The sequence below is a fragment of the Elephas maximus genome, chromosome 9 (assembly GCF_024166365.1).
Source record: "Elephas maximus indicus isolate mEleMax1 chromosome 9, mEleMax1 primary haplotype, whole genome shotgun sequence".
Classification (NCBI taxonomy): Eukaryota; Metazoa; Chordata; class Mammalia; order Proboscidea; family Elephantidae; genus Elephas; species Elephas maximus.
This window is the reverse complement of record NC_064827.1, coordinates 73,769,603-73,793,134: the sequence shown is the minus strand read 5'-3', so window position 1 is coordinate 73,793,134 and position 23,532 is coordinate 73,769,603. Positions and strand designations below refer to the sequence as shown.

At 38.6% G+C, this 23,532-nt stretch overlaps 1 protein-coding gene across 1 annotated transcript; it reads right to left on the bottom strand.

Annotated features, from left to right (window-relative positions):
- LOC126082479 (olfactory receptor 1L4-like) lies at positions 1-1,074 on the bottom strand. The gene has a single exon (XM_049894987.1). It carries the CDS (start codon positions 970-972, stop codon positions 1-3), a length of 972 nt encoding a protein of 323 aa, XP_049750944.1. The 5' UTR covers positions 973-1,074.
- Positions 1,075-23,532: the final 22,458 nt, after the last annotated feature.

The window sequence follows — 23,532 nt, the reverse complement described above, 5'->3', positions numbered from 1 at the left end:
TCATCTCCCAGATTTGACATTCCACATTTTGTTGTTCTGTGAGTGAATTCTGTCCCTTAACTTTCCCAAACCTCTCTTCATATCCTTGTTCCTCAGGCTATAGATGAAAGGGTTCAACATGGGTGTCACCACAGTGTATGTAACTGTGGCTACTCGGTCCTTCACTACTGAGTACATGGACAGGGGCCTAAAATAAACATAGATGATACTCCCATAGAACAGGGCTACTACGGTGAGGTGGGAGCCACAGGTAGAGAAGGCCTTCCACCTCCCGGCTGCGGAGGGTATTCTGAACACAGTGATGATAATCCGTATGTAGGAGAAGAGGACGCACAAGAAAGGGGTCACGATGACAGCCAGAGTCTCAGTCATGACCACAATCTGGCTGGAGGAGGTGTCAGAGCAAGACAGCTTTAGCACAGGCTGAGTGTCACAAAAAAAGTGCTTAATGACATGAGAGGCACAGAAAGACAGGCGAGATATGAGCAGCACCCGGAGCAAGGCGTGCAGGTAGGATATGGTGCAAGAACCCAGTAACATGAGAAGACAACGCCGTGGGTTCATGACCACATCATAATGGAAGGGGTTGCAGATGGCCACCAGCCGGTCTATGGCCATTGATGCCAGCAGATAGCTGTCAGTATTCCCAAAGGCCATGAAGAAGTACATCTGGACTAGGCAGCCCACGTAGGAGATAGTCTTTGTCTCTGATTGTAAGTTCACCAGCATCTTGGGCACAATGACCATTGTGAAGCAGATATCCATGAAGGACAAGTTGCTGAGGAAAAAGTACATAGGTGTGTGGAGCCTGGAGTCAGAACGTATGGCTAGGATGATGAGCACGTTCCCCATCATGGTGACCAGGTACATCGTGAGGAAGATGGCAAAGAGAGGCTTCTGCAGCTGAGGGTTGGAGGAGAGGCCCAGAAGAATGAAGCCTGAAGTACTGCTACTGTAGTTCTTTATCTCCATGTCTCTGGACTTCCAGGATGGTGTTTAGAGAAGCAGTGGGAGGGACGCAAAAGATAATTTGATCAACAAACCTTCTTTCCTAACTTCCAACCTATAAAAAAAAACTACTTCTATTTGTTAGAGTTTTTAAAAATGCTTACTTCAAGCAACTATGGTGAAATGAATAGGGAATCTAATTCAACAAAGGGAGAGTTAAAAAAAAAATTACAAACTACTTTCTACATTGGAAATAAATGTGTCCCATGTATTCACAGGAACTTTTGTGTGCCCTAGTTTGCCTGAGTTCTTCTCAATTCTCTTTTTAAAGAGTCTTTTTAGATTGTGTCTTGACCAACACCTTAGCCTCTTTTTTTTTATCCCATGAAAAGAGCCTACTGGGTCCTACTTTGAATCGGGATGTTTTCATTCCATATGTCCCTATGAATTCTCTTCTGTTCATAGTTGGGGGTGGTATAGGGACCTACAAAATAAGATGGTACAAAATGAGCATGAGATCTAATGAATATTCCTTGATGCCTGGGACAGATTACCCAATAAGCAAAGTAAGCACATGGTTAGGGCATCGACAAAGCAGGGGCACCAGTTGTCTGAAGCAAAGACCCATAGATGCCAAGCAGACAGGACACAAGGAAAAGGGAGTGCCACAGTGGAAGAGAATTGGCAGAGCACTAAATGAACTTGGTATCATTTTATAAATTCATGATAACAATTATATTTTCCTTTTTATTTTGGACTAATCGGGTATAACTTCACATTCAGGTCTCTCCTATACACTGCATAAAAATGCACTAGGAGCACTATAATCACGTGACTTGTGATGTATCTGGTGCTGAGTAAAGCATCTTCAGATTGAGCATGCCCTAGTATTTGTATCATGCTGTTTTTGATTGCTCTGACCCCTGTTGGATATCAGCAGTAGTTCAATGAACTGCGAAGAGTCAGTATCATCAAAGCACGGAAAATGAGTGTGCAAGTTTTTAAGTATTATTTCAAGACGAACTACACTCATGGAGATCTGGGAATGGCCCACCAACAAACATCACACGACAAATTAATGAAATTATTTCCGACTGCCTTGTCAGTACCATTTCTTTTTACTACCTAAGATCTGAAGAACAAAGTTACATGCTTCAAATCAATTTTTTTAACCTACTAATTTTAATTGCTAATTAACAGATATACAGGTCTTGCTTTGTGGAATAATTTTTAACATTAACACCCAAATTCGGATGTAAATTTTATTTTATAAATTTTACTTATTTAATAAATTTTGTTTTCAATTATTCAAATTTATTTGGTATGGTAGGACCAAATTTAAAAAGTGACATAATTTTATATCCAAGTAAAATGACACAAAAACAACTAAGTGGAGCACAAAAATGAAAGCTCACAGAAGATAATGAGAAAAGGATTTGTGAATTCCTGAAGACAATTCCAAAATTAACTTCTTTTTAAAAATGTGATAAATCAGAAGAGACTTCTTCCTTTGAATGCTGCAGTTTAATGGATGCAAATCGTTGTACTTGCACTGCTAATGCTGAAATTACTAACAGCAATACAAATAGAATTTTTTCCAAAGTCTGCATCCATTCCTTGCTTTAGTGAAAAAAATCAATAATGGTGCAGAAAGTGAAACTATTTTATAATCTGGAATTGTCACTTCAGCAGACCCCATAAATAAGAGAAATACAGATCCCGCTATGTGGAATAATTTTTCTTCCAATTGATGTAAATTATTGGATCAAAAGAGGGCCAAGTGATCGTCAACATCACAGTGGACCATTTGAAAACTCATTTTGAAAATTTCCGAATGGTAAACGAACAAGGTTCTGTAGCCAGAATATATTTCTAGGGTGCAAAGCTAATGGTGAAAATTATAAAGGGAGTGGCTACTGTATTCTCTATCCATTGGTCCTGTATATTATTTTGTTTGCAAACTGTACAGTCCTAAATTATTTAATTCTCTATTTGCTATTCAGATTAGTGGCTGGCACAACTCAAATATGATTGATAAACATAAAAATAGTTCAATTCACAGAGATTGTCATATTTAAACCAAAGACATGGCTTTGACTTAGCTCACGAACTGGAAAGCCAAAATAATGAAGAGTATCAGTGTTAAGAAGCTATTTTGCAATTAGTTGTTGCTGTCATTATAACAATCACTGATGTGGACTATCTTTTCAAGGAAAGAATGAAGCTTCTGTGTCCCACAAAATGCAGATTTTTGGGGTTTACTTGAACTTGTTGCTCAAGTTTGATCAGTTTTTAGCAGGTCACATGTCAAAATACGGTAACACAGGAAAGGGAAACCGATCGTATGTGTCTAAAACAATGTGTGAAGAATTAATAAACTTAATAAATAATAAAGTTTGATCAACTATCTTCAGTGAAATCAGTATAGCTCGATATTTTAGCTTGTCTGTAGTTTCCTCTCTGGATCTTTCTCATACAGATCAGCTAAGTATTGTTTTAAGATATGTTACTTCAACAGATGGAAAACCTGTTGAGCTATTTATCACACTTACTAGCTTAAAAAGCCATTCTGGTGAAGAAATTACAGATCAAGTACATCACTGCTTTTGTGAAGTTTGCAAAACTGATTTTTCTAAGTGCAAAGGCCAGTCCTATGACGATGCTGCCAATACATCGGCGCATCATGAAGACATGCAACAGAAAATTTTAGGACATAACGAATATGCCGTTTTTGTACCACGTGCTGCACATTCACTTTTTCCTGTAGGACGTAGTGCAGGAGGTTGTTGTCTACAAGCATTTGATTTTTTTTCATACTGTTCAATTACTCTACACATTTTTTACTACCTATACTCATCAATGGGCAATTCTTAAAACATATTTAGGCAATGTTCGAGTATTAAAATATCTTTCTAATACACTTGGGGAAGCGCATGCTGTAGCCATGTGTGAAGTCCTAGAACTGTGCACTTAGATTCTAGATGTCTTACAAAATATTGCTGAAGACCAGAAACAAAAAGGAGATATCAAAATAGAAGGTGAAAACATCACCAACAAAATGCTAACATTAGAGTATGTATTTATGCTGGTTATGTGGAATAACATATTACAGCATTTTCATTGAATGAGTCAAGCTCTCCAATTTTCAGAAGTAAATTTAAAGATGTGCACAGGTCTGTGTCAGTCAGTAACAGAGTGTTTATATAATTTAAGAGAAGATTTTGAAAACACAACAAAACAAATACTGCCAAGTACTTACTACCAAGCAGTTCACGTTGCAGAAGCATTAGAAAGAAACAAGTTAATGACGGGAGTGCTCCAGAGTATTACTGAGTGCCAGAGTCCAATTTCACACAATCAGTACTACACCATCATTGACACACTTGAATCCTGCATGAAAAGAAGGACAAAAGTGTAGGAAGTTCTTTCAAATAGATTTTTCTTCTTAAAAAATGTGGATATTACTGATGAAGATTGCACAAAAGCATCCAAAAAATTAGCGCAGTTAAACCAGATGACTTAGTTACAAACTTTTATGGGAAAGTATGACACTTTCCCTCTTACATGAGAGCTAAGTTAATAGATTCAGGAAAGATAAATTTTACTCATGTTGGCATGTATGATTCCATAATAGAAGATAAAATACGATTTGTATTTCCCAATATTAAAACTGCTTCATGCATATTCCTAACTTTAATGATCACAAACAGCACAACAGAACACTCATTTTCATCCCTAAAGAGACTCAAAAACCCTCAGCGTACAACAATGATTTGAAAAAGACTAGACTTATTATCCTTATTACATATGGAAGTAGATCTTGTTTGGCAGGTTAACTGTGATGAAATCATTGAAAAATTTGTAAGAGAAAGAAATGTTTTTAATTGTAACATTATAGATGAAAGATCTATCTAAAAGTGAAATATACTAATTTGTTTTAATATTTGTTTTCTGATCATTAAATTTTCTTTTATGGCATCTTTCCGCTTGCTCATTCATAATTATAGCATGTATTACAAAACAAGTATCAAAATTGAAGAGTGAACCATATAAGGCAAAATTGGTGAAAGTCAATTTTTTGTTGTGGGAGAGCAACAGAATTTTACACTGGTTGTCGAAACGAACTAACTTCACTGACTCATTTTCTTTGTGTAGAATATGAGGAATATTCTTTTTTTTTTTTTTTTTTTTAGAAAATGTGTTATATAGTAAAAATCTTAGTACCTCGTATCCACTAAAAATTTTATAATCCAGTTCATCTCATTCTGCTAAAATGGTGTATGCCACTTTTGCATTCAATTGGTAATATTATATTTACATTTGAAAAGAAGTTACATCATGGATAGTCAATACACACACACACACACACACGTATATATATAACTTACATATTCTGTTCGAATGCCTGAGTAAGCAGAGGAGAGGACACCACAGATTATCAGTGTTTAGGGCCTTCCCATGCCTTAGTCTGGCCCTGTTTGGTACTCATAAAATTGAGCCGAGACTTCCAGAATCTTCAGGGCAAAGCTTCCTCAATGTTTACTTAAGCATTTTTGTTTTGCAAACAATGGTGACTTGTGGCTAATATGATCTGGCTACTTTAATTATAAGCTCCTGATCCAGGGATGACACACAGTAGGTATACTACCAAAGATAGCCTGTATTGCTGAGCTTTATTCCTTAAATATGTTATTATTTTTCCAGTTAAAAAATACTAGTCTCTCATTCTAAGCATTCAAATATTACAAAAATATGTAACTTAGAATGTAAGAGTTCCATTTCCCCAGTATCATGAAAAAGACAAGGCAAGGATGACCCATTACCACTATTAAGCTATGTTGCTCAGATGGAGATCTTAGCTTGTGAAATAAGGCAAAACTAAAAATATAGGAAGCTTGAATATTAGAAGAGACAAAAGTATCATTATTTTAGGTGGCATGCTTTTCTACTTAGAAAATCTAATAGAATCATCTGAAAAACCATTAAAACCTAAGCAGATTTTATCAAGGTTGGTAGGTGCAAGATAAATATATAAATATAAACACCTTTTTTGTATTAGGAAAATGTAATGGGAAAAAAATTCAGTTGATAAAAAAAATGGCCAAGAAAATCTAAAAAGTACATAGGAATAAATTTATCTGGTGAATCTATGTCAGAACACAAAGAAAGATATGAATAAATGAAGATCCTACACTCCTTAAAAGGAAGACTCAATGTTTAAAACACCAATCCTTCTCAAGCTAATAAGAAAATTAAATGCAACTCAAATAAAAACCTCAATGGACTTTTTAATGGAACTTGAGAAGGTCCTTCTAAAATTTATCTAGAGTAGTTAATGTCTAAGGATAGACAAGATAATTTTCAAAAAATTAGAATCATGAAATGGAACTTTTTCAAACTCCAATTAAAGCATAAAATAATGAAAAACAATATGATACTAGACACAGAGAGACAAAAAATCAATTAAAAGTTCATTTCATAGCAGAGGAGAAAGGATGGATTATTCAATGATATTTATGGCAATTGACTGAACATTTGGTGAAAATAAACCTAGGTATTTATCTAACCTCATAGATAAAGATAAAATCCATATGGATTAGTAATCTAAAAGTAAAATTATAAAACAAAACAAGACAAAAAATATAAAATAAGTACCAGCCAAAAATAAAGGAGAATATTCTTTTTGTGTGTGACAAGTGGGAATGCCATTCCAACAAGAAAGGTAGAAGACAGAACGACAAAATACTCTTCTCAAAAATGTAAAAATCACACCAAAAGGAACCATAAGGAAAGCTAAAATAGAAATTCTAGACTCAAATAAAATATCTAAATACATTTACCAAAGAAATGTTCAACATTACTGGTAATCAAAAAAAAAAAAAAATCAAAAAACAAAAAACCAAACCTAATTAGATACAATTTTCACCCATCAGATTGGCATTAATTTTTTTTTTTGATAATGTACAAAGAGAAATAGACCCTCACAGACAGTAAATCCATTGTAGACTTTTTGGTAATCTCTATCAGAAATGAAAATCTGCCATGATTTTATTCAATGAGTCTACTTCTAGAAAACTGTTCTATAGAAGCAACCATATATGTGTAACACAAAGATATACGTACAGTTATTTTACTGTAGCATTGTTTACAATACCAAACCAAACTAACCAAAGAAACCAAAACAACACATCAGGAAACAATCTAAATATGCACAAAGAGATGAATTATTAAACAATTTATAGTGCATTTTTCAGTCCCTGGAGAAGGACATCATGCTTGGTAAGGTAGAAGGTCAGTGAAAAAGAGAAAGACCCTCTACACCGTGGCAGCAACATTGGGCTCAAACAGAGCAACGATTATGAGGATGGCGCAGTACCAAGCAGTGTTTCGTTCTGTTGTACATAGGGTTGCTATGAGTCAGAATAGAATCGACAGCACCTAACAACAGCAGTGCATTTTTATGACTCAATATCATGCAGTCTTTAAACGTTGGCTAATATTAGCTTTTTTTTTTTTTTAATATTAGCCAACATTTACTGAGCACTCAGTATATGTCACATGCTGAGCTAAGGGCTTTGCACGTCTTCTATCAGTTTATTCTCTCCAAATCCTGAGAGATAGGCATTATTATTATCCCCATTTTACAAATGAAAAAATAGATATTAGCAAAGTTAAGTAATTTACCAGATCCCACAGTAGAAATTTTAGTAGTATGACTTTAGATCAGGAGCTATTCATTGCTAAGCTATACTATCATTGTTCCTCTATTGTCTGATAGCCTGTTAAGTGACAGAGCAAATTACAGAATAGTGTATGTAGCATGATCTCATTTTTGTAAAGAAAAAATATACACTTTATACTTTGTGTTTTTATGTGGCGCATGTGCAGTTGCCTTCAGAAGTGAGGTTGGAGGGATGCAGTAATGAGTAACTTCCATATTTAATTTATATTGTTCGCATGTAGAAAATAATGGACGTGTGTTATCTTGTATTAATTTTATAATTAGGAAGGTGAAAGTTCCCTGTAATTCCACTTCCCCTAGAGTTAGAGTTGTGTTTATATTTTCAAGTTGTTATTATTATTATTTTTTCGTCTGCACGAAGATCTATATGCACAGTGAAACCTGTGAGAGCTGGGACTTGGCAGAACTGCCTTGTTTTTCCAGGTCTCGAAGGGTGCAGTCTTAGCGCTTTTCTATAGCTTGTTTTAGTGGAAAATATTTGAAATTTCCTTCTCTGTCAGGTTTCTGCCTTACACAGGTTCCAGTTTTCTCAGGTTTTCTTGTACTATATACAGAATTGGGGTCCTACTGTCCATAATGCATTTCCACCCCCATAGTCAGTGTTGTCAATAGTTGCTGTTGAGTCCATTCTGACACACAATGACCCTGTGTGTGCAGAGTAAAACTGCTCCATAGGAGTTTTAAGGCTGTCATCTTTCAGAAACAGATCATCAGGCCTATCTTCCGAGGAACCTCTGGCTGAGTTTGAACTGTCAACCGTTCAACTGGTAGTTGAGTGCTTATCCCTTTGCACCACCCAGGGACTCTACAGGCAGGGTTACAATGGGAATTTTTGTATATATTGTTTGCAATTACAGGAGAATTTCAATGGTATAGTACAGATTCCAAAATATGGAATGCCGAGTTGGAGTTTGTTGTTGGAATGTATGAACATTTAAATTTTTAATTGATATTGCCAATCTGAAATGACTATTCTTCATCCAAACTCTGGGAAATGTGTTCGCTTGACTCTCCGGACTCTGTTCCCATTTCCTTCACTGTGTCTTTCAGCCTCACTCCTGGGACGTGATTTTCCCTGGAGGTAAAGGACTACCCGATCCTCTTTGGGTTGAACCTTGGATTCTGCAGATGCAAGTGATGTTTCTCCAGGTCGGTAGCTTAACCTCTTCCATTTAGCTGGACCTGATAACATTGGGTATTTTCTCATGCCTTGGGCAAGTCATTTCACCTCCGTATACTTATCTATAGGATGGAAGTGCTATTTTCTGCCCTGCCTACCCACTCAGTTGTTTGGAGACTCAAATGAAAGTTGAGTGAAAGGTGTTTGGTGAAGTCCTCTACAGGTAGTTAGTGTTAATAAGCTAGAGAAATGACATCTTAATGATGGGGCTTGTCATCCTTTAGTGTTAAAGGAGGACCACGAGGGACTAGGATCTTCTCCAAAACTTTGAAATCACACTATTATACTTTAAGGTATTTACTCCCTTCCTTAATAGACTGGAAATATAGACTATTTCTATACTTTTTAGCTTTTTCCATTGGAATTTTCTACTTTGTGGACATTTGTCATCTCATTTGGTTTTCTTTTCTTTTCCCTACCACTTGTGCACAGACCTTCTCCCACCACAAATTTGGGAGAAATTAGGGAGTACAAATTTGGAGCACAGAATGTGTTTTCTAAATTGGATAGAAATGCGTAGTAGGTAAGACACTCTTGGAAAGGTATGCATCGTCTATGCACCTGCTCTCTTGCATGAGCAAGTACTAACAGGAAAATGACTAAATTGGAAAAAAAAGTCAGCTAATGTTTTTTGGACAGGTTCTGTGTTTAACATTTGCTGCATTTAATCCTTGCAACCACATTAGGATGTAAATAGCGTTATTATTCCCCTTGTGTAGATAAGGATACTGAAGCTCATAGAGTAACACTGATGGCAGGTGGTGGATCTAAGACTTGAGCTCAGGTACATCAGACTCCAAATTGCATGCTTTAAATTACTGTATCATATCACTTCCAAAAGTCATACACATGCAGTAGAGATCTAAGCTGGTATGTCCTGTGCAAGCAGAATTCCTCATACTGCCAAGTGCTTTGAGCCTCTGTGCTAACCCACTCCTTTTGTTGCCTCTTTTGCTTCCACACATTGGGATTCTTTTGATTTTCTTCCTTTATATTGCTATTTCCGCTTCCCATCTCCACAAAGCCGTATGCTTTCCTCTCTTCCTTGCCTTCAAAGAGGAAAGATTGTAGGGCATTTTGGACCTCAGTTCTGTCAAATCCTGAGCATACAACACCTCTCAGCTTTCACAGCACTAGTATCTGAACTTAGGATCTTTCCTGATACCATTGTTAGGAAACCTATCTTCACCCTACCTCCCCTCTTCCACTGCCAGTGGCAAGACAAACATGTCACCAGCATTGGGCACATAGTGCCCTTGAGAAGATATGTCCTGATTAGGGATCTTTTCAGGCTGGTCCTTCTTTTTCCAGCTCTTTGAAATCTCTCCTTTCTGCCTAGCTCTTACTCTGATATCAGATTAGAGCTTTACCTCATGTCTGTTGGCCCCAGAGAAGGAGGACCCTCTGCCTAATTTCTCACTTCCTACTCAGTGAAGGTTAAATGTTCTTATGGGCATCTTTAGGTCCTCAGACTCCTGACTGAACCCAATCTATCAAACTCCAGGCTGTTCTCAACCAACATTTGTCTTACTTCTTGTTTCTGCCTTTTTTCTCCTTTGACTCACTGATTTTCAGGATGCCTGACTCTGCCTCTCTCCCTTTTAATAATTCAATAAATTAGGCTACGTCCTAGTTTGTTGCATAATGCCTGAGATCTTAAAAGCTTGCAAGCAGCCATCCAAAGCATGACAATTGGTCTCTATTTGCCTACAGCAAATGAGGAAGAAGGAGAGTCAGGACTAGGAGGAGGAGGTGGAACGTATGGCTAATTGCCCCCATGAACAACTGCCTCCTTTGCCATGAGACCAGAAGTGGATGGTGCCTGACTACCATTACCGAACAGTTTGATCAAAGATTCTATAGAAGAAATCTTGGTTAAAAGAGGGAAGAAGCAAAACAGTATTTCAAATTCTTATGCACTAGAGTCTTTTTAGAGCAATGGAGACTGGATGAACCCCAGAAACTATTGCTCTGAGATAATCTTTAAACCTTAAACCAAAGATACCCCTTGAAATCTTCTTAAAACCAAAAAATGGTCTAGCTTAACTAGTAAAAAACGTCTGTCTTGAGCATTATGCTCTTTTAAGAACTATATGGAATCAAAGTGACAACAGTAACTTGAAAGATTAGATAGGAACCTTAGGGGGCAGTGAGTTTGTGTTAATGTGGGGAGGAACAACTCAGAAAAGAAGGGTGAGAATGGTTGCACAGCTCAAAGAATGTAATCAATGTCTCTGAATGGTACATGTAGAAATGGTTGAATTAGTTTATGTTTTGCTGTGTATATTTACAACAACAAAACAAACAAAAAGAATAGTAAAAAAACATAATTCAGTGAATTAGATTTTCAAGTTGTCGGTTCCTCCTGGTGTCTCCCTTACCTGTGACCAACCAGCATTTGTAGGTGCAGCATTTAACAGAGAAAGTACAGACCATGCATTCTGGATTGGAAGAAAGGGTGCTTTCTTGTGTTCACTTGTTCCCTTGCTGACTTGGTTTCCTGGAGGGGATCATTCTGTGGACCTCAGTTGCAGGATGTAGGGTGTGCCCTTTAAAGGTAGGGGCCAGTGTCCAGAACAGTGCCTTGTGTAGATGCTTCAAAAGTGTTTCATAGACAATCAAAAGAAGAGAGAGGGAAAAATAGGAGAGGTGAAGTTTTCTGAATTTTGAGATGGAGAAAAGGAAAAGATAGAATCAGGAAAAGGAAGGAAGATTAATGAAGATGTTGCCCCCAGAGTCCTTGTTCCCAAAGACTCCTCAACCTGCCTACCCGTGACCTTGATAAAGGAGATTCAGGGTCCTGAAAGGGTTTGGAGGTCTGCCAGGGAGTTAAAATCAGGCTTTCATCTTCTGAGGAAGGAGGTCAGCTGGAGGTATGGACACAGCCTCAGAAATGTGCTGGTTCCTATCTACCTCCAGTGGGAATTGGTGAAAGGAAGGGAGACCCAGGAGTCTTGCACTCCTACATGGTAGAGCTCTGGGGAGATTGGTCTCATGGTCTTCCCAGGAGGGCACAACATTATTGATGTTGTCACTGAGTCTGTGTCCAGGAGCCTGTGGAGACCTGGGCTTCAAAGGTGTAAACTGTTACACCCAGGAAGGGGATTAGAGCCATCTAATGACAGGAGTGGAGGTGTGTTCACATACATGTATGTGCTCTATATGTGTGTGCTCTGTGTGCATCTGTATGTAGGCTTATGTGGGCCTGCCTGGTGGGAAAAGGAATGGCCTCTGACATCCCTGCAGGTGTATATCTGTGTGTGTGACTGTGTCTAGGTGCAGGTGTGATATCATGGTGAAGGGGTTAAGGTACAGCTTCTGAAGCCAGCCCGACTGGTTTTAGATGCTGAGTCTACATCTTCCAAGCTGTGTGAACCTGTGCAATATTTTACCTTTCTAAGGTTCACTCTTTTTTTCCTGTTTGTATTATTGTACTTTAGATGAAGGTTTACAGAACAAACTAGTTTCTTATTAAATAATTAATACACATATTATTTTGTGACATTGATTACCAGCCCTATGACATGTCAACATCCTCCCTTTTCCACTTGGGTTCCCTATTATCAGCATTCTTGTCCCCTCCTGCCTTCTCTTCCTTGCCCCGGGGCTGGTGTGCCCCTTTAGTCTTGTTTTATGGGCCTATCTTAACCTTTGGCTTAAGGGTGAACCTCAGGAGTGACATCATGACTGAGCTGAAAGGGTGTGTGGGGACCATACTCTTGAGGTTTCTCCAGTCTCTGACATGCCAGTAAGTCTGGTCTTTTTTTGTGAGTTAGAATTTTGTTCTAAAATTTTCTTTGTCCTGGACCCTCTGTCCCAGACCCTCTATTGTGATCCCTGTCAGATCAGTCAGTCGTGGAAGCCAGACACCCACTAGTTGTGCTGGACTCAGTCTGGTGGAGGCTGCAGTAGTTGTGGTCCATAGTCCTTTGAACTAATCTTTCGCTTGTTGTCTTTGGTTTTCTTCATTCGACCTTGCTCCAGACAGGTTGAGACTATTGGAGTATCTTAGATGGCTGCTCAGAAGCTTTTAAGACCCTAGACGCTACTCACCGAAGTAGAATGTAGGAAATTTTCTTTGTAAATTATGTTATGCCAATTGAGTTAGATGTTCCCCCAAACCATGGTCTCCATAGCTCTCAGCCCAGTAATTTGGTCCATCAAGGAGTTTCAATTTGTCTGTGGAGCTTCTATGGCCTTGCCTTCGTCAAGTTGTGCTGGGTTCCCCAGTATTGTGTACTGTCTTACCCTTCACCAAAGTTATCGCTTATCTATTGCCTATTTAGTGTTTTTCCATCCCCACGCCTCCCGTCCCTCATAACCATCAAAGATTGTTTCTTTTTGTGTGCAAACCTTTTCATGAATTTTTATAGCAGTGATCTCATACAGCATTTGTCCTTTTGTGATTGACTCATTTCACTCAGCATAATGCCCTCCAGATTCATCCATGTTATGAGATGCTTTGCAGATTCATCATTGTTCTTTATCGTTGTGTAATACTCCATTGTGTGTATGTACCACAGTTTGTTTACCCATTCATCTGTTGATAGGCATCTACGTTGTTTCCATGGTGCTATTGTGAACAATGCTGCAATGATCATGGGTGTGCATATGTCTATATGTGTGACACTTTATATTTCTCTAGGATATATTCCTAGGAGTGGGATTGCTGGATCATATGGTATTTCTACTCTAGCTCTCTAAGGAAGTGCCTATCGTTTTTCAAAGTGGTTGTACTACTTTGCATTCCCACCAGCAGTGCACAAGAGTTCCAGTCTCCCCACAGGCTCTCTAACGTCTGTTATTTTTTGTGTTTTTGATTCCTGCCAGTAACTCTGGGGTGACATGCTATCTCATTGTGGTTTTGAGTTGCATTTCTCTAATGGCTAGTGATCACAAGCATTTCTTCATGTGTGTTTGCTGCTTGAACATCTTTGGTGAGGTGTCTGTTCATTTCCTTTGCTGATTTTTAAATTGGATTATTTGTCTTTTTGTTTTAGAAATGTTGGATTTTCCTGTAGATTAGAGATTAGACCTTTGTCGAATTTGTAATAGCCAAAATTTTTTCCCCAATCTGTAGGTTCTTTGGAAACCCTGGTGGAATAGTGGTTAAGTGCTATGGCTGCTAACCAAGAGGTCAACAGTTCAAATCCGCCAGGCACTCCTTGGAAACCGTATGGGGCAGTTCTACTCTGTCCTATAGGGTCGCTATGAGTCGAAATCAACTCGACGGCAACAGGTTTTTTAGGGGTTATTAGTGCCCCCACTCCCTGCACTTCTGGCATTGAGAACTTGGCCTTGATAATCAATTTAGGACGATCTTGCTGGACTCCCAAATCCTTCTTGTTTTACCTGGGTCAGAATCACCTGGGATGCTTATGTCAGATGCATATTCCACTCACACCTCCAAAATTTCAGAATCAGTAGGTCTGGGGTGAGGGTGAGGGCTAGACTTTCGGGCATTATGAACAAGCACCCTAGGTGATTTTAATGCAGGTAGTCTGCAGGCCACACTTAGAGAATCTCGGACCTAAGTCATCTTTTAAAAAGCCAGACAACTCGAGATTGCCAAGAGGGAAATATTATCCTTCCCTTTGGAAAGTCTGAGCCAGCTGGGAAGTCTTCAGAGGAACACAACTGCTGTAAGAAAGGTGACTCTGGAAAAGACAAATACCAAAAGCCTAACATGAACACTGGGAAGAAGTTTCCATGATTCTTACTGTCTTTGAGATATATTTGAGATGTCATATTTCTTTCTTCCCTCTTAATTTTATAAAAATTACTAGCAACCAGTTTTGTCTTTTCTCCTTTAGCCCAGAATCCTCAAGGGGCTACAGCCTGAGTCCCTAACAGCTCCCTGAGTCCCCCCAGCCCCCGCCTCCTGTAGGTCCCTCTGCAACGTCATTCAAGACTGCTATTTTTTTTGTCTCTTCCTCTCTCCCCCTCCTCCCTACACCACACACAACACTAAGAATTCCTTCAGGGCGGAGGATATCTGATTTCTCCCAAACACCAAGCACAGGGCATGGCCCAGGGGGGACAGTTAGGAAATGTTTGTTGGAATTAGGAAATGAGCTAAGGGAGGAAGGGCTGGGTGGGCTGGAGATGCTTCCAGGAGAACAGAGAATCATTTGGAGTAACAAGATGGTAACAGAAACCTGAGGCCTTTGAGGGTAGAGGGAGAGCTACATGGGAAACAAGAATAGCTATAATTTCATGACCACCAAACCATGGGTAGGAGTACACGGAAGAAGTACAGCCTGAACGATTCTTAGAAGCAAGGATGGCGAGACTTCATCTCACACACTTTGGACATGTTATCAGCAGGGATCAGCTCCTAGAAGAGGACATCATGCTTGGTAGAGGGTCAGCAAAAAAGAGGAAGACCTTAAACGAGGCTGACACAGTGGCTGCAGCAATGGGTTCAAACACAGCAATGATTGTGGATGGTGCAGAACCGTGCAGTGTTTCATTCTGTTGTACATAGGGTCGCTGTGAGTCAGAACCAACACGACAGCATCTAACAACAACAACCATGGCACAGGCACCCCTTGTCTCTTTCGAAAGCCCTCTTGAGTAACTATTATTATCCCCTGTTCATAGATGAAACTGCCAAGGCAGTATTAAGAATCTGAGTTCTGAGCTCCTAGTTCCTGGGTTTAAGTCTTGACTATACTACTTACTAGCTGATTGACCTTGGGTAAGTTGCTTAACTATAAAATAAGAGTAATGATATCTATCTGGGGTTGTTGTAAGAATTGTTTAAGAAAACACACATAAAGTGCTTAGAACAATGGTCTGGCACATAGTAAGTCTCAATACATTTTGGTTACACGTAGGGGAAACAAAGTCATCATCAGGGATAAATGAGAAAATTGGGGTTTGAGCATCAAATATGTGCTCTTAACCACTTAGCTCCAACTCCCTCAGTTACCCCAATGCACAGCATCTTGTCCCTGGTGGACACCCACTGCCTTCCTCTTTTCCTCAGCCAGCTTTTCTCTGACCCTTAATTAACGTAATACGAAAGTTAAGTGTACATATGTTAAATTTATCAAATAACATTTTGTTTTGCTACTCATTATCTAAAGTGTGTGAATTTAGCACTTTCTAGTTCTCTTTACCAAAAACAAATGCTCTAATATTACTTGTACGTGGTGCTAGATATCACCCTTCAGCCCCAAATCAGGGGTCTATGGACCAGCTTCCTTTAAAAAAACTTTTAATTCCTTCTCTTCTCCTGCCTCCCTGTGGCCAGAACACGTTACAGCCAGCATTTCCACTTGCTTTGGCAGGGCTGCAGAAACCCTGGTGACCTAGTGGTTAAGTGCTAAGGCTGCTAACCAAAAGGTAGGCAGTTGGAATCCGCCAGGCGCTCCTTGGAAACTCTATGGGGCAGTTCTACTCTGTCCTATAGGGTCGCTATGAGTCGGAATCGACTTGACAGCAGTGGGTTTTTTTTTTTTTTGGTAGGTTCTTTTGTTACTCTTCTGGTGAAGCCTTTTGATGAGCATAAGTGTTTAATTTTTAGAAGATCCCAGTTTTCTAGCTTAATTTCTGGTGTTTGTGTGTTGTTAGTTTATGGTTTGTATCCTGTTAATGCCAGGTGTTAGGGCCTCTAGTGTTGATCCTATTTTTTCTTCTCTGAACTTTATAGTTTTTGGTTTTATATTTAGGTCTTTGATCCATTTTGAATTAGTTTTGTGTACGGTGTGAGGTATGGGTCTTGTTTCATTTTTTTGCATATGGATATCCAGTTTTGCCAGCACCATTTGTTAAAAAGACTGTCTTTTCCCCATTTAATGGACTTTGGGCCCTTGTCAAAGATCAGGCGACCCTAGCTGGATGAATTTACATCTGGATTCTCAGTTATGTTCCATTGGTCAATGTATCTGTTATTGTTCCAGTACCAGGCTCTTTTGACTACCGTAGGTGTATAATAGGTTCTGGGGTCAAGTATTGTGAGTCCTCCTACTTTATTCTTTTTCTTCAATAGTACTTTACTTATCTGGGTCCTTGTCCCTTTTCATATAAAGTTAATGATTAGTTTTCCCATCTCTTTAAAGAATGCTGTTGGTATTTGGATTGGGATTGCATTGTATTTGTAGATTGGTGTGGGTAAAATTGACATTTTTACAATGTTGAGTCTACCGATTCATGAGCATGGTAAGTTTTTCCATTTATGTAGGTTTCTTTTAGCAGTGTTTTGTAGATTTTTTTGTATGGGTCTTTTACATCGTTGGTTAGATTTATTCCCAAGTATTTTATTTTTTTTCGGGGCTATTATAAATAGTATTGTTTTCCTGATTTCCTTTTCATCATTCTTTATTGGTGTATAGGCATTCAATTGATTTTTATGTTGATCTTGTATCCTGCTAGTTTGCTGAGCCTTTCTGTTAGTTCTAGTAGCCTTCTCATGGAGTCTTTTGGTTTTCTATATATAGTACCATATCATCTGCAAATACAGACAGTTTAACTTCTTCCTTACCAATTTGGATGTCCTTTATTTTTTTTTTTCTTGCCTTATTGCTCTACCTAGAACTTCCAGCACAATGTTAAATAGGAGTGGTGATAAAGGGCATCCTTATCTTGCTCCTGCTCTCAAGGGAAATATTTTCACTCTCTCTCCAGTAAGAATAATGTTGGGTGTTGGTTTTGCAGAAATGCCCTTTATTATATTGAAGAGTTTCCCTTCTATACCTATTTTACTGAGAGTTTTTATCAGGAATGGGCATTGGACTTTGTCAAATGGCTTTTTCTGTGTCTTTTGAGATGATAATGTGATTCTTTTCTTTCCTTTTATTTATGTGGTGGATTACAGTGACTGATTTTCTAATGTTGAACCATCCTTGCGTACCTGGTATGAATCCTACTTGGTTGTGGTGTGTTGTTTTTTTGATATGATGCTGAATTCTACTGGCTAGAATTTTGTTCAGAATTTTTGCATCTATATTCATGAGAGATATTGGTCTGTAATTTTCTTTTTTGTTGTGTCTTTGCCTGGTTTTGGTATCAGGGTTATGCTGGCTTCATGGAATGAATTTGGATGTATTGCTTCCTTTTCTATTTTCTGAAATATTTTGAGTGGTACTGGTGTAAGCTCTTCTCTGAATGTTTTGTAGAATTTTCCAGTGAAGCCATCTGGGCCAGGGCTTTTTTGTTGTTGGGAGTTTTATTTTTTTTTTTAATGTACCTTTTTAATCTCTTCTCTTGTTATGGGTTTGTTCAGATTTTCAACATCATTTTGCATTAGTTTGGGTAGGTAGTGTGTTTCTAGAAAGTTGTCCATTTCTTCTAGAGTTTCAAATTTGTTGGAGTATAGTTTTTCATAATATTCTACTATGATCCTTTTTTATTTCAGTTGAGTCTGTTGTAATGTCACCCATTTCATTTCTTATTTGGGTTTTTTGCATCGTCTCCTGTTTTTCTTTTGGCCAGTGGTTTGTTGATTTTGTTAATCCTTTCAAAGAATCAGCTTTTGGTTTTGTTGATTCTTTCTGTTGCTTTTCTATTCCCTCTTTTGTTTCTGCTCTGATCTTTATTATTTCCTTTCTTCTGGTGGCTGTGGGCTTTTTTTGCTGTTCTCTTTCTATTTGTTCTAGTTGTATAGCTAATGCTTTGAATTTGTTCCTTTCTTCTTTTTGGATGTGTGCATCTATTGCTATAAATTGACCTCTGAGGACTGCCTGTGCTGTGTCCCAAAGGTTTTGATATGATGTGTTTTCATTCTCACCTGATTCTAGAAATTTTTTGATTCCATCTCTGATTTCTTCTATTACCTAGTGGTTTTCAAGCAGGGTGTTATTCAATTTCCATGTAATTGATTTTTTTTCCTTGCTCTTCTTTGTGTTAATTTTTACTCTGATGGGATTGTGGTAAGAGAAGATACTTTGCATTTTCTCAACGTTTTGGATTTTTTTGAGTGTTTATCTGTGACATAAGATATTCTCTGTGACATAAAATATTATGGCGAACATTTCATGTGCGTTGGCAAAGAATGTGTACTTTGCAGCTGTTGGATGTAGCGCTCTGTATATACCTCGGAGGTCAAGATGGCTGATTGTGCTTTTTAGCTCTTCTGTATCTTTGTTGAGCTTCTTTCTAGATGTTCAGTCCTTTACCAAGAGTGGTGTGTTGAAGTCTGCTACTATTATTGTGAAACTGTCAATTTCTCTTTTCAGTGCTGTTAGAATTTGTTTTATATACTTTGGAGTCCTGTCATTGGGTGCATAGATGTTTATTCTAGTTATGTCTTCATGATGGATCATCCTTTAATCATTATATAGTGCTCTTCTTTGCCTTTTATGGTGGATTTTGTTTTAAAGTCTGTTTTTTCTGAGGTTAGTATTGCTGTTCCTGCTCCTTTTTGGTAGCTGCTTGCTTGATATGTTTTTTCCATCCTTTGATTTTTAGTAAATTTACATCTTTGTTTTTAAGGTGGGTCTCTTGTAGACAGAGTTTTTTTTTCTTTTTATCCATTCTGTCACTCTCTGTCTCTTTATGGGTGCATTAGGCCATTTACATTCAATGTCATTATTGATAGGTGTGAGTTTATTGCTGTCATTTTGTAGTGCTTTTTTTGTTGTGCTGACACTTTCTTTGTTCCTCATACTCTTCTGTGCTGAATTGCTTTTGTTTATGGATTTTTTTTCCATTTCTTTTGTTTTTTTTCCCCGAGGCTTTATGTTTTTCTTCTTCATTTTTATGAGTAGATTTGTTAACTTTCTTTTGGTTACCTTGGTGTTTACCCTTATCTTCCTAGGTTTGAACCAGTGTATTATTCCTTTGTATCACCTTGCCTTCCTCTCCATTAGAAAGTTCTATACCTACACAATTTGTTCCCTCTTTTGTTGATCTGATGTTGTTGTCATTTACAGATTAACCCCCCTGGTTCCCTGTTGTAATTCTTTTGGTTTTGGATAGTCCTTGAGAGTTCATTTCCTAGATTGGTGTCTGGCTGATATGAGCTTGTGTCCTAGATTCAGGCTGTGGTCTGATATTGCTTGTTCTCAAACTGAAGGACTTCCTTTAATAATTCTTGTAAGTTTGGTTTGGTTTCTACATACTCCCTTAATTTCTATTTATCTGGAAATGTCCCAATCTCACAACAATATCTGAATGAGAGTTTTGCAGGATATACTATTCTTGGTTGGCAATTTTTTTCTTTCAAGTTTCTATATGTATCATTCCATTCCCTTCTTGTCTGCAGGGTTTCTGCTGAATAATGAGAGCTTAGTCTTCTTGTTTCTCCTCTGTATGTGTCTTTTCGTTTTTCTCAAGCTGTTCTCAGGATTCTTTCTTTGTCTTTGGTTTTAGTGAGTGTGATTATGATATGCCTTGGTGTCTTTCTTTTGAAGTCTGTCCTTTATGGGATTCAATGAGCTTCTTGGGTGGTCAGCTTTTCATCTTTCATAATATTAGGGAAATTTTCTGTCAGCAATTCTTCAGTGATCCTATGTTTTCCGTTTTCTCACCCTGTTCTGGAACTCCAATCACTTGCAAGTTTTTCTTTTGATTGTATCTCACATAATTCTCAGGGTTTCTTCATTTTTCTTCAAATAAATTTGTACCCAAGTGTTTGTCTTCAATTTCACTCATCCTGTCTTCCATTGTTTCAAACCTGCTCCTCAGCCCTTCTATGACACTGTCCATTTCTATAATCTTGTTGTTTATCTTTTGGGTTTCTAATTATTGTTTTTGCATGATTTCTGGTTTTGAATTTATTTTGACTTCTTTTTTTCTGTCTTTGAGACATTTAGTAGTTATTTTCTTTGTTTCTTATTTGTAGATTTGTTTGTTTCATCCTGCTTTTTTGTTTTATTTGGTTATGTCTAAGCAGGCAGGTTGTGCATTCTTTGTTGTTTATTCATCTGTGGACATAATACTTTTCACCTCCGTGTCCAATGGGTAGGGCTAGTTGCTCAGCTATGGTGCAGCAGGGCAGGTGCAGCTGAAGGGTAGGGGCTGGACTGGGTTGTTTCTGGTACATACTAGTGGTGACAGGGCAGGCCAGGAATCACTGCAGGGCAGGTTCTGGTAGGCCACACCTGTGCTGCTTGGAAGTGTGATGTTCAGCACACAGTGAAGATAGGCAGAAAAGAGGGGGGAGGCTGTGATGTATGGAGCTAAGATGGGTATGGAAAAGAAGAGAGAAACAGGAGCCAAAAACAAACAAACAAAAAAGGCACACACACACACACACACACGCAAGTGTGCTAAGGGATCTTTTCATTGGATTGGAGAGATAAGAAACCGAGACATGTAGAAAAGAAAAAGAAAAGCAAAAAAAAAAAAAAAAAAGTAAAGAAAACAAACCTCCAGGGCTCCCACTTGTGTGAATGCAAAGACTAGGGAAGTGGCTCCCATGCCATGCAGCACAGTCTGGGTAGAAGGCCCTCCCAACTGAGAAAAACAAAACAAAATGAACAAAACAAAACAACAGCAAAAAAGAAAATGGCCCCAGGGATCCCACCGACATGGCTGTGCAGAGTGAGGAAGTGGCTCCCAAGCCAGACTGTACAACCCAGCTAGAAGGGGCTCCCAAACCACGAAAAGAAAAAGAAAACAAACAAAACAAATAACCAAAGCCCTGGGGATCCCAGCTGAGTGGTGTTTCACAGCCTTTCAAGAAGAAGCAAGCTGGCATACGGAGCCAGGTGTTTGAGAGAAAGGAGGGGGAGTTGGTGAGAGGCAGGGAGAAAACCAAAAGAAGCCAAAAAAAGTAACAGCAGCAACAAACAAATGGCACTGATGGAGCTGGCCATTGTGAGCAGGTGAATCCAAGATGCATGAGGCTAGGCCCGGTGCTTCCTGGCCAAGAGTCTGTGGCTGGTGGGAAGCTGTGGGGGCCCAGAGAGAGGAAGAAGGGCGGGGATTGGCAAAGAGTATACAGCTGGTTACTAGGTGCTCTGTCTCCTGCTAGGAGCTCCATGAAGCTACTTTTCTACACCCGTCTGCTGATCTCCGACAGGAGTCCAAGATGGTGAATCTGTACTGTGTTAGCTGACTGGGGGACCTCGGCATCTCTCCTCACTGTTTCCTGTCGGTTTCTTATTCCATTTGGTTGATTTCTTTATATCTTCCTTTGATGCTTAAGGTTCCAGGATTGATGGTTATGTTTGTTTCACTTAGTTTTCTGTGTCTTTGCTGTGGCGTGATGGCTTGGCACTTCTGTCTATAGCACCATTTTGCCCAAATTTCTTGACATAGACAAGTGAGCTCTTCCAGCTCTGCATCCATTTGTTGAAACATCTGAATTGGTGTTCTGTCAATTCCTGGAGCCTTGATTTTTGCCAGTGCCTTCAGTGCAGCTTGGACTGCTTTCTTCAGTATCATCGGTTCCTGATCATATGCTACCTCCTGAAACTGTTGAACGTTGACCAATTCTTTTTGGTATAGTGACTCTGTGTATTCCTTCCACCTGCTTTTGATGTTTCCTGAGTTGTTTAATATTTTCACCATAGAATTCTTCAATATTGTAACTCAAGACTTGGATTTTTTCTTCAGTACTTTCAGCTTAAGAAATGCCGAGCATGGCACCCTTTGAAATCTTTTGTTCAGCTCTTTGACTTTATCATCTCCTCCTTTTGTTTTAGCTACTTGACGTTTAAGAGCAAGTTTCAGTCTCCCCTGACATCCATTTTGGTCTTTTCTTTCTTTCCTGTCTTTGTAATGACTTCTTGCTTTCTTCATGTATGATGTCCTTGATGTCATTCCACAGCTCCTCTGGTCTTCAGTTGTTAGTGTTCAATATGTCAAATCTGTTCTTGAGATGATCTCTAAATTCAGGTGGAATATACTCAAGGTCATACTTTGGCTGTCATTGACTTGTTCTAATTTTCTTCAGTTTCAACTTGAACTTGGATAGGAGTAATTGATGGTCTGTTCCTTAGTTGGTCCTGGGCCTTGTTCTGACTGATGATATTGAGCTTTTCTATTGTCTCTTTCCACAGAGGGGTAGTTGATTTGATTCCTGTGTATTCCATCTGGCTAGGTCCATGTATATAGTCACTGTTTATGTTGGTGAAAAAAGGTATTTGCAATGAAGAAGTCACTGGTCTGGAAAAATTCTATCATGAGATCTCCAGCATGATTTCTATCACCAAGACTACTTTTTCCAACTACCGGTCCTTCTTTTTTTCCAGGTTAGGCATTCCAATCAGTAGTCATTATCAGTGCATCCTGATTGCATGTTTGATCAATTTCAGACTGCAGAATTTGGTAAAAATCTTAATTTCTTCCTCTTTGGCCTTACTGGTTGGTGCATAAATTTGATTTATAGTCATATTAACTGGTCTTCCTTGTAGTCGTATGGATATTATCCTATCACTGACAGTGTTGTACTTCAGGATAGATCTTGAAATGTTCTTTTTGATGATGAATGCAATGCCATTCCTCTTCAAGTTGTCAATCCTGGCATAGTAGACCACATGATTGCCCAATTCAATACTAAATTACTAGACCCTGTAATTAACAAATTTATTTATTTAATATCTGTCTGGACATTCATCACATTATTTATTGTACTTGATTAAGTGTGAGAAATCTATGGCACATAAATAGAAAAAGGAAGGGTACGAATATTCTAGGCCAGTACCCTGAAAACCAAATTATTGGTTGGAAATAGTGGTGAATGCCATGTGTGCCCATACCAACATGAAGG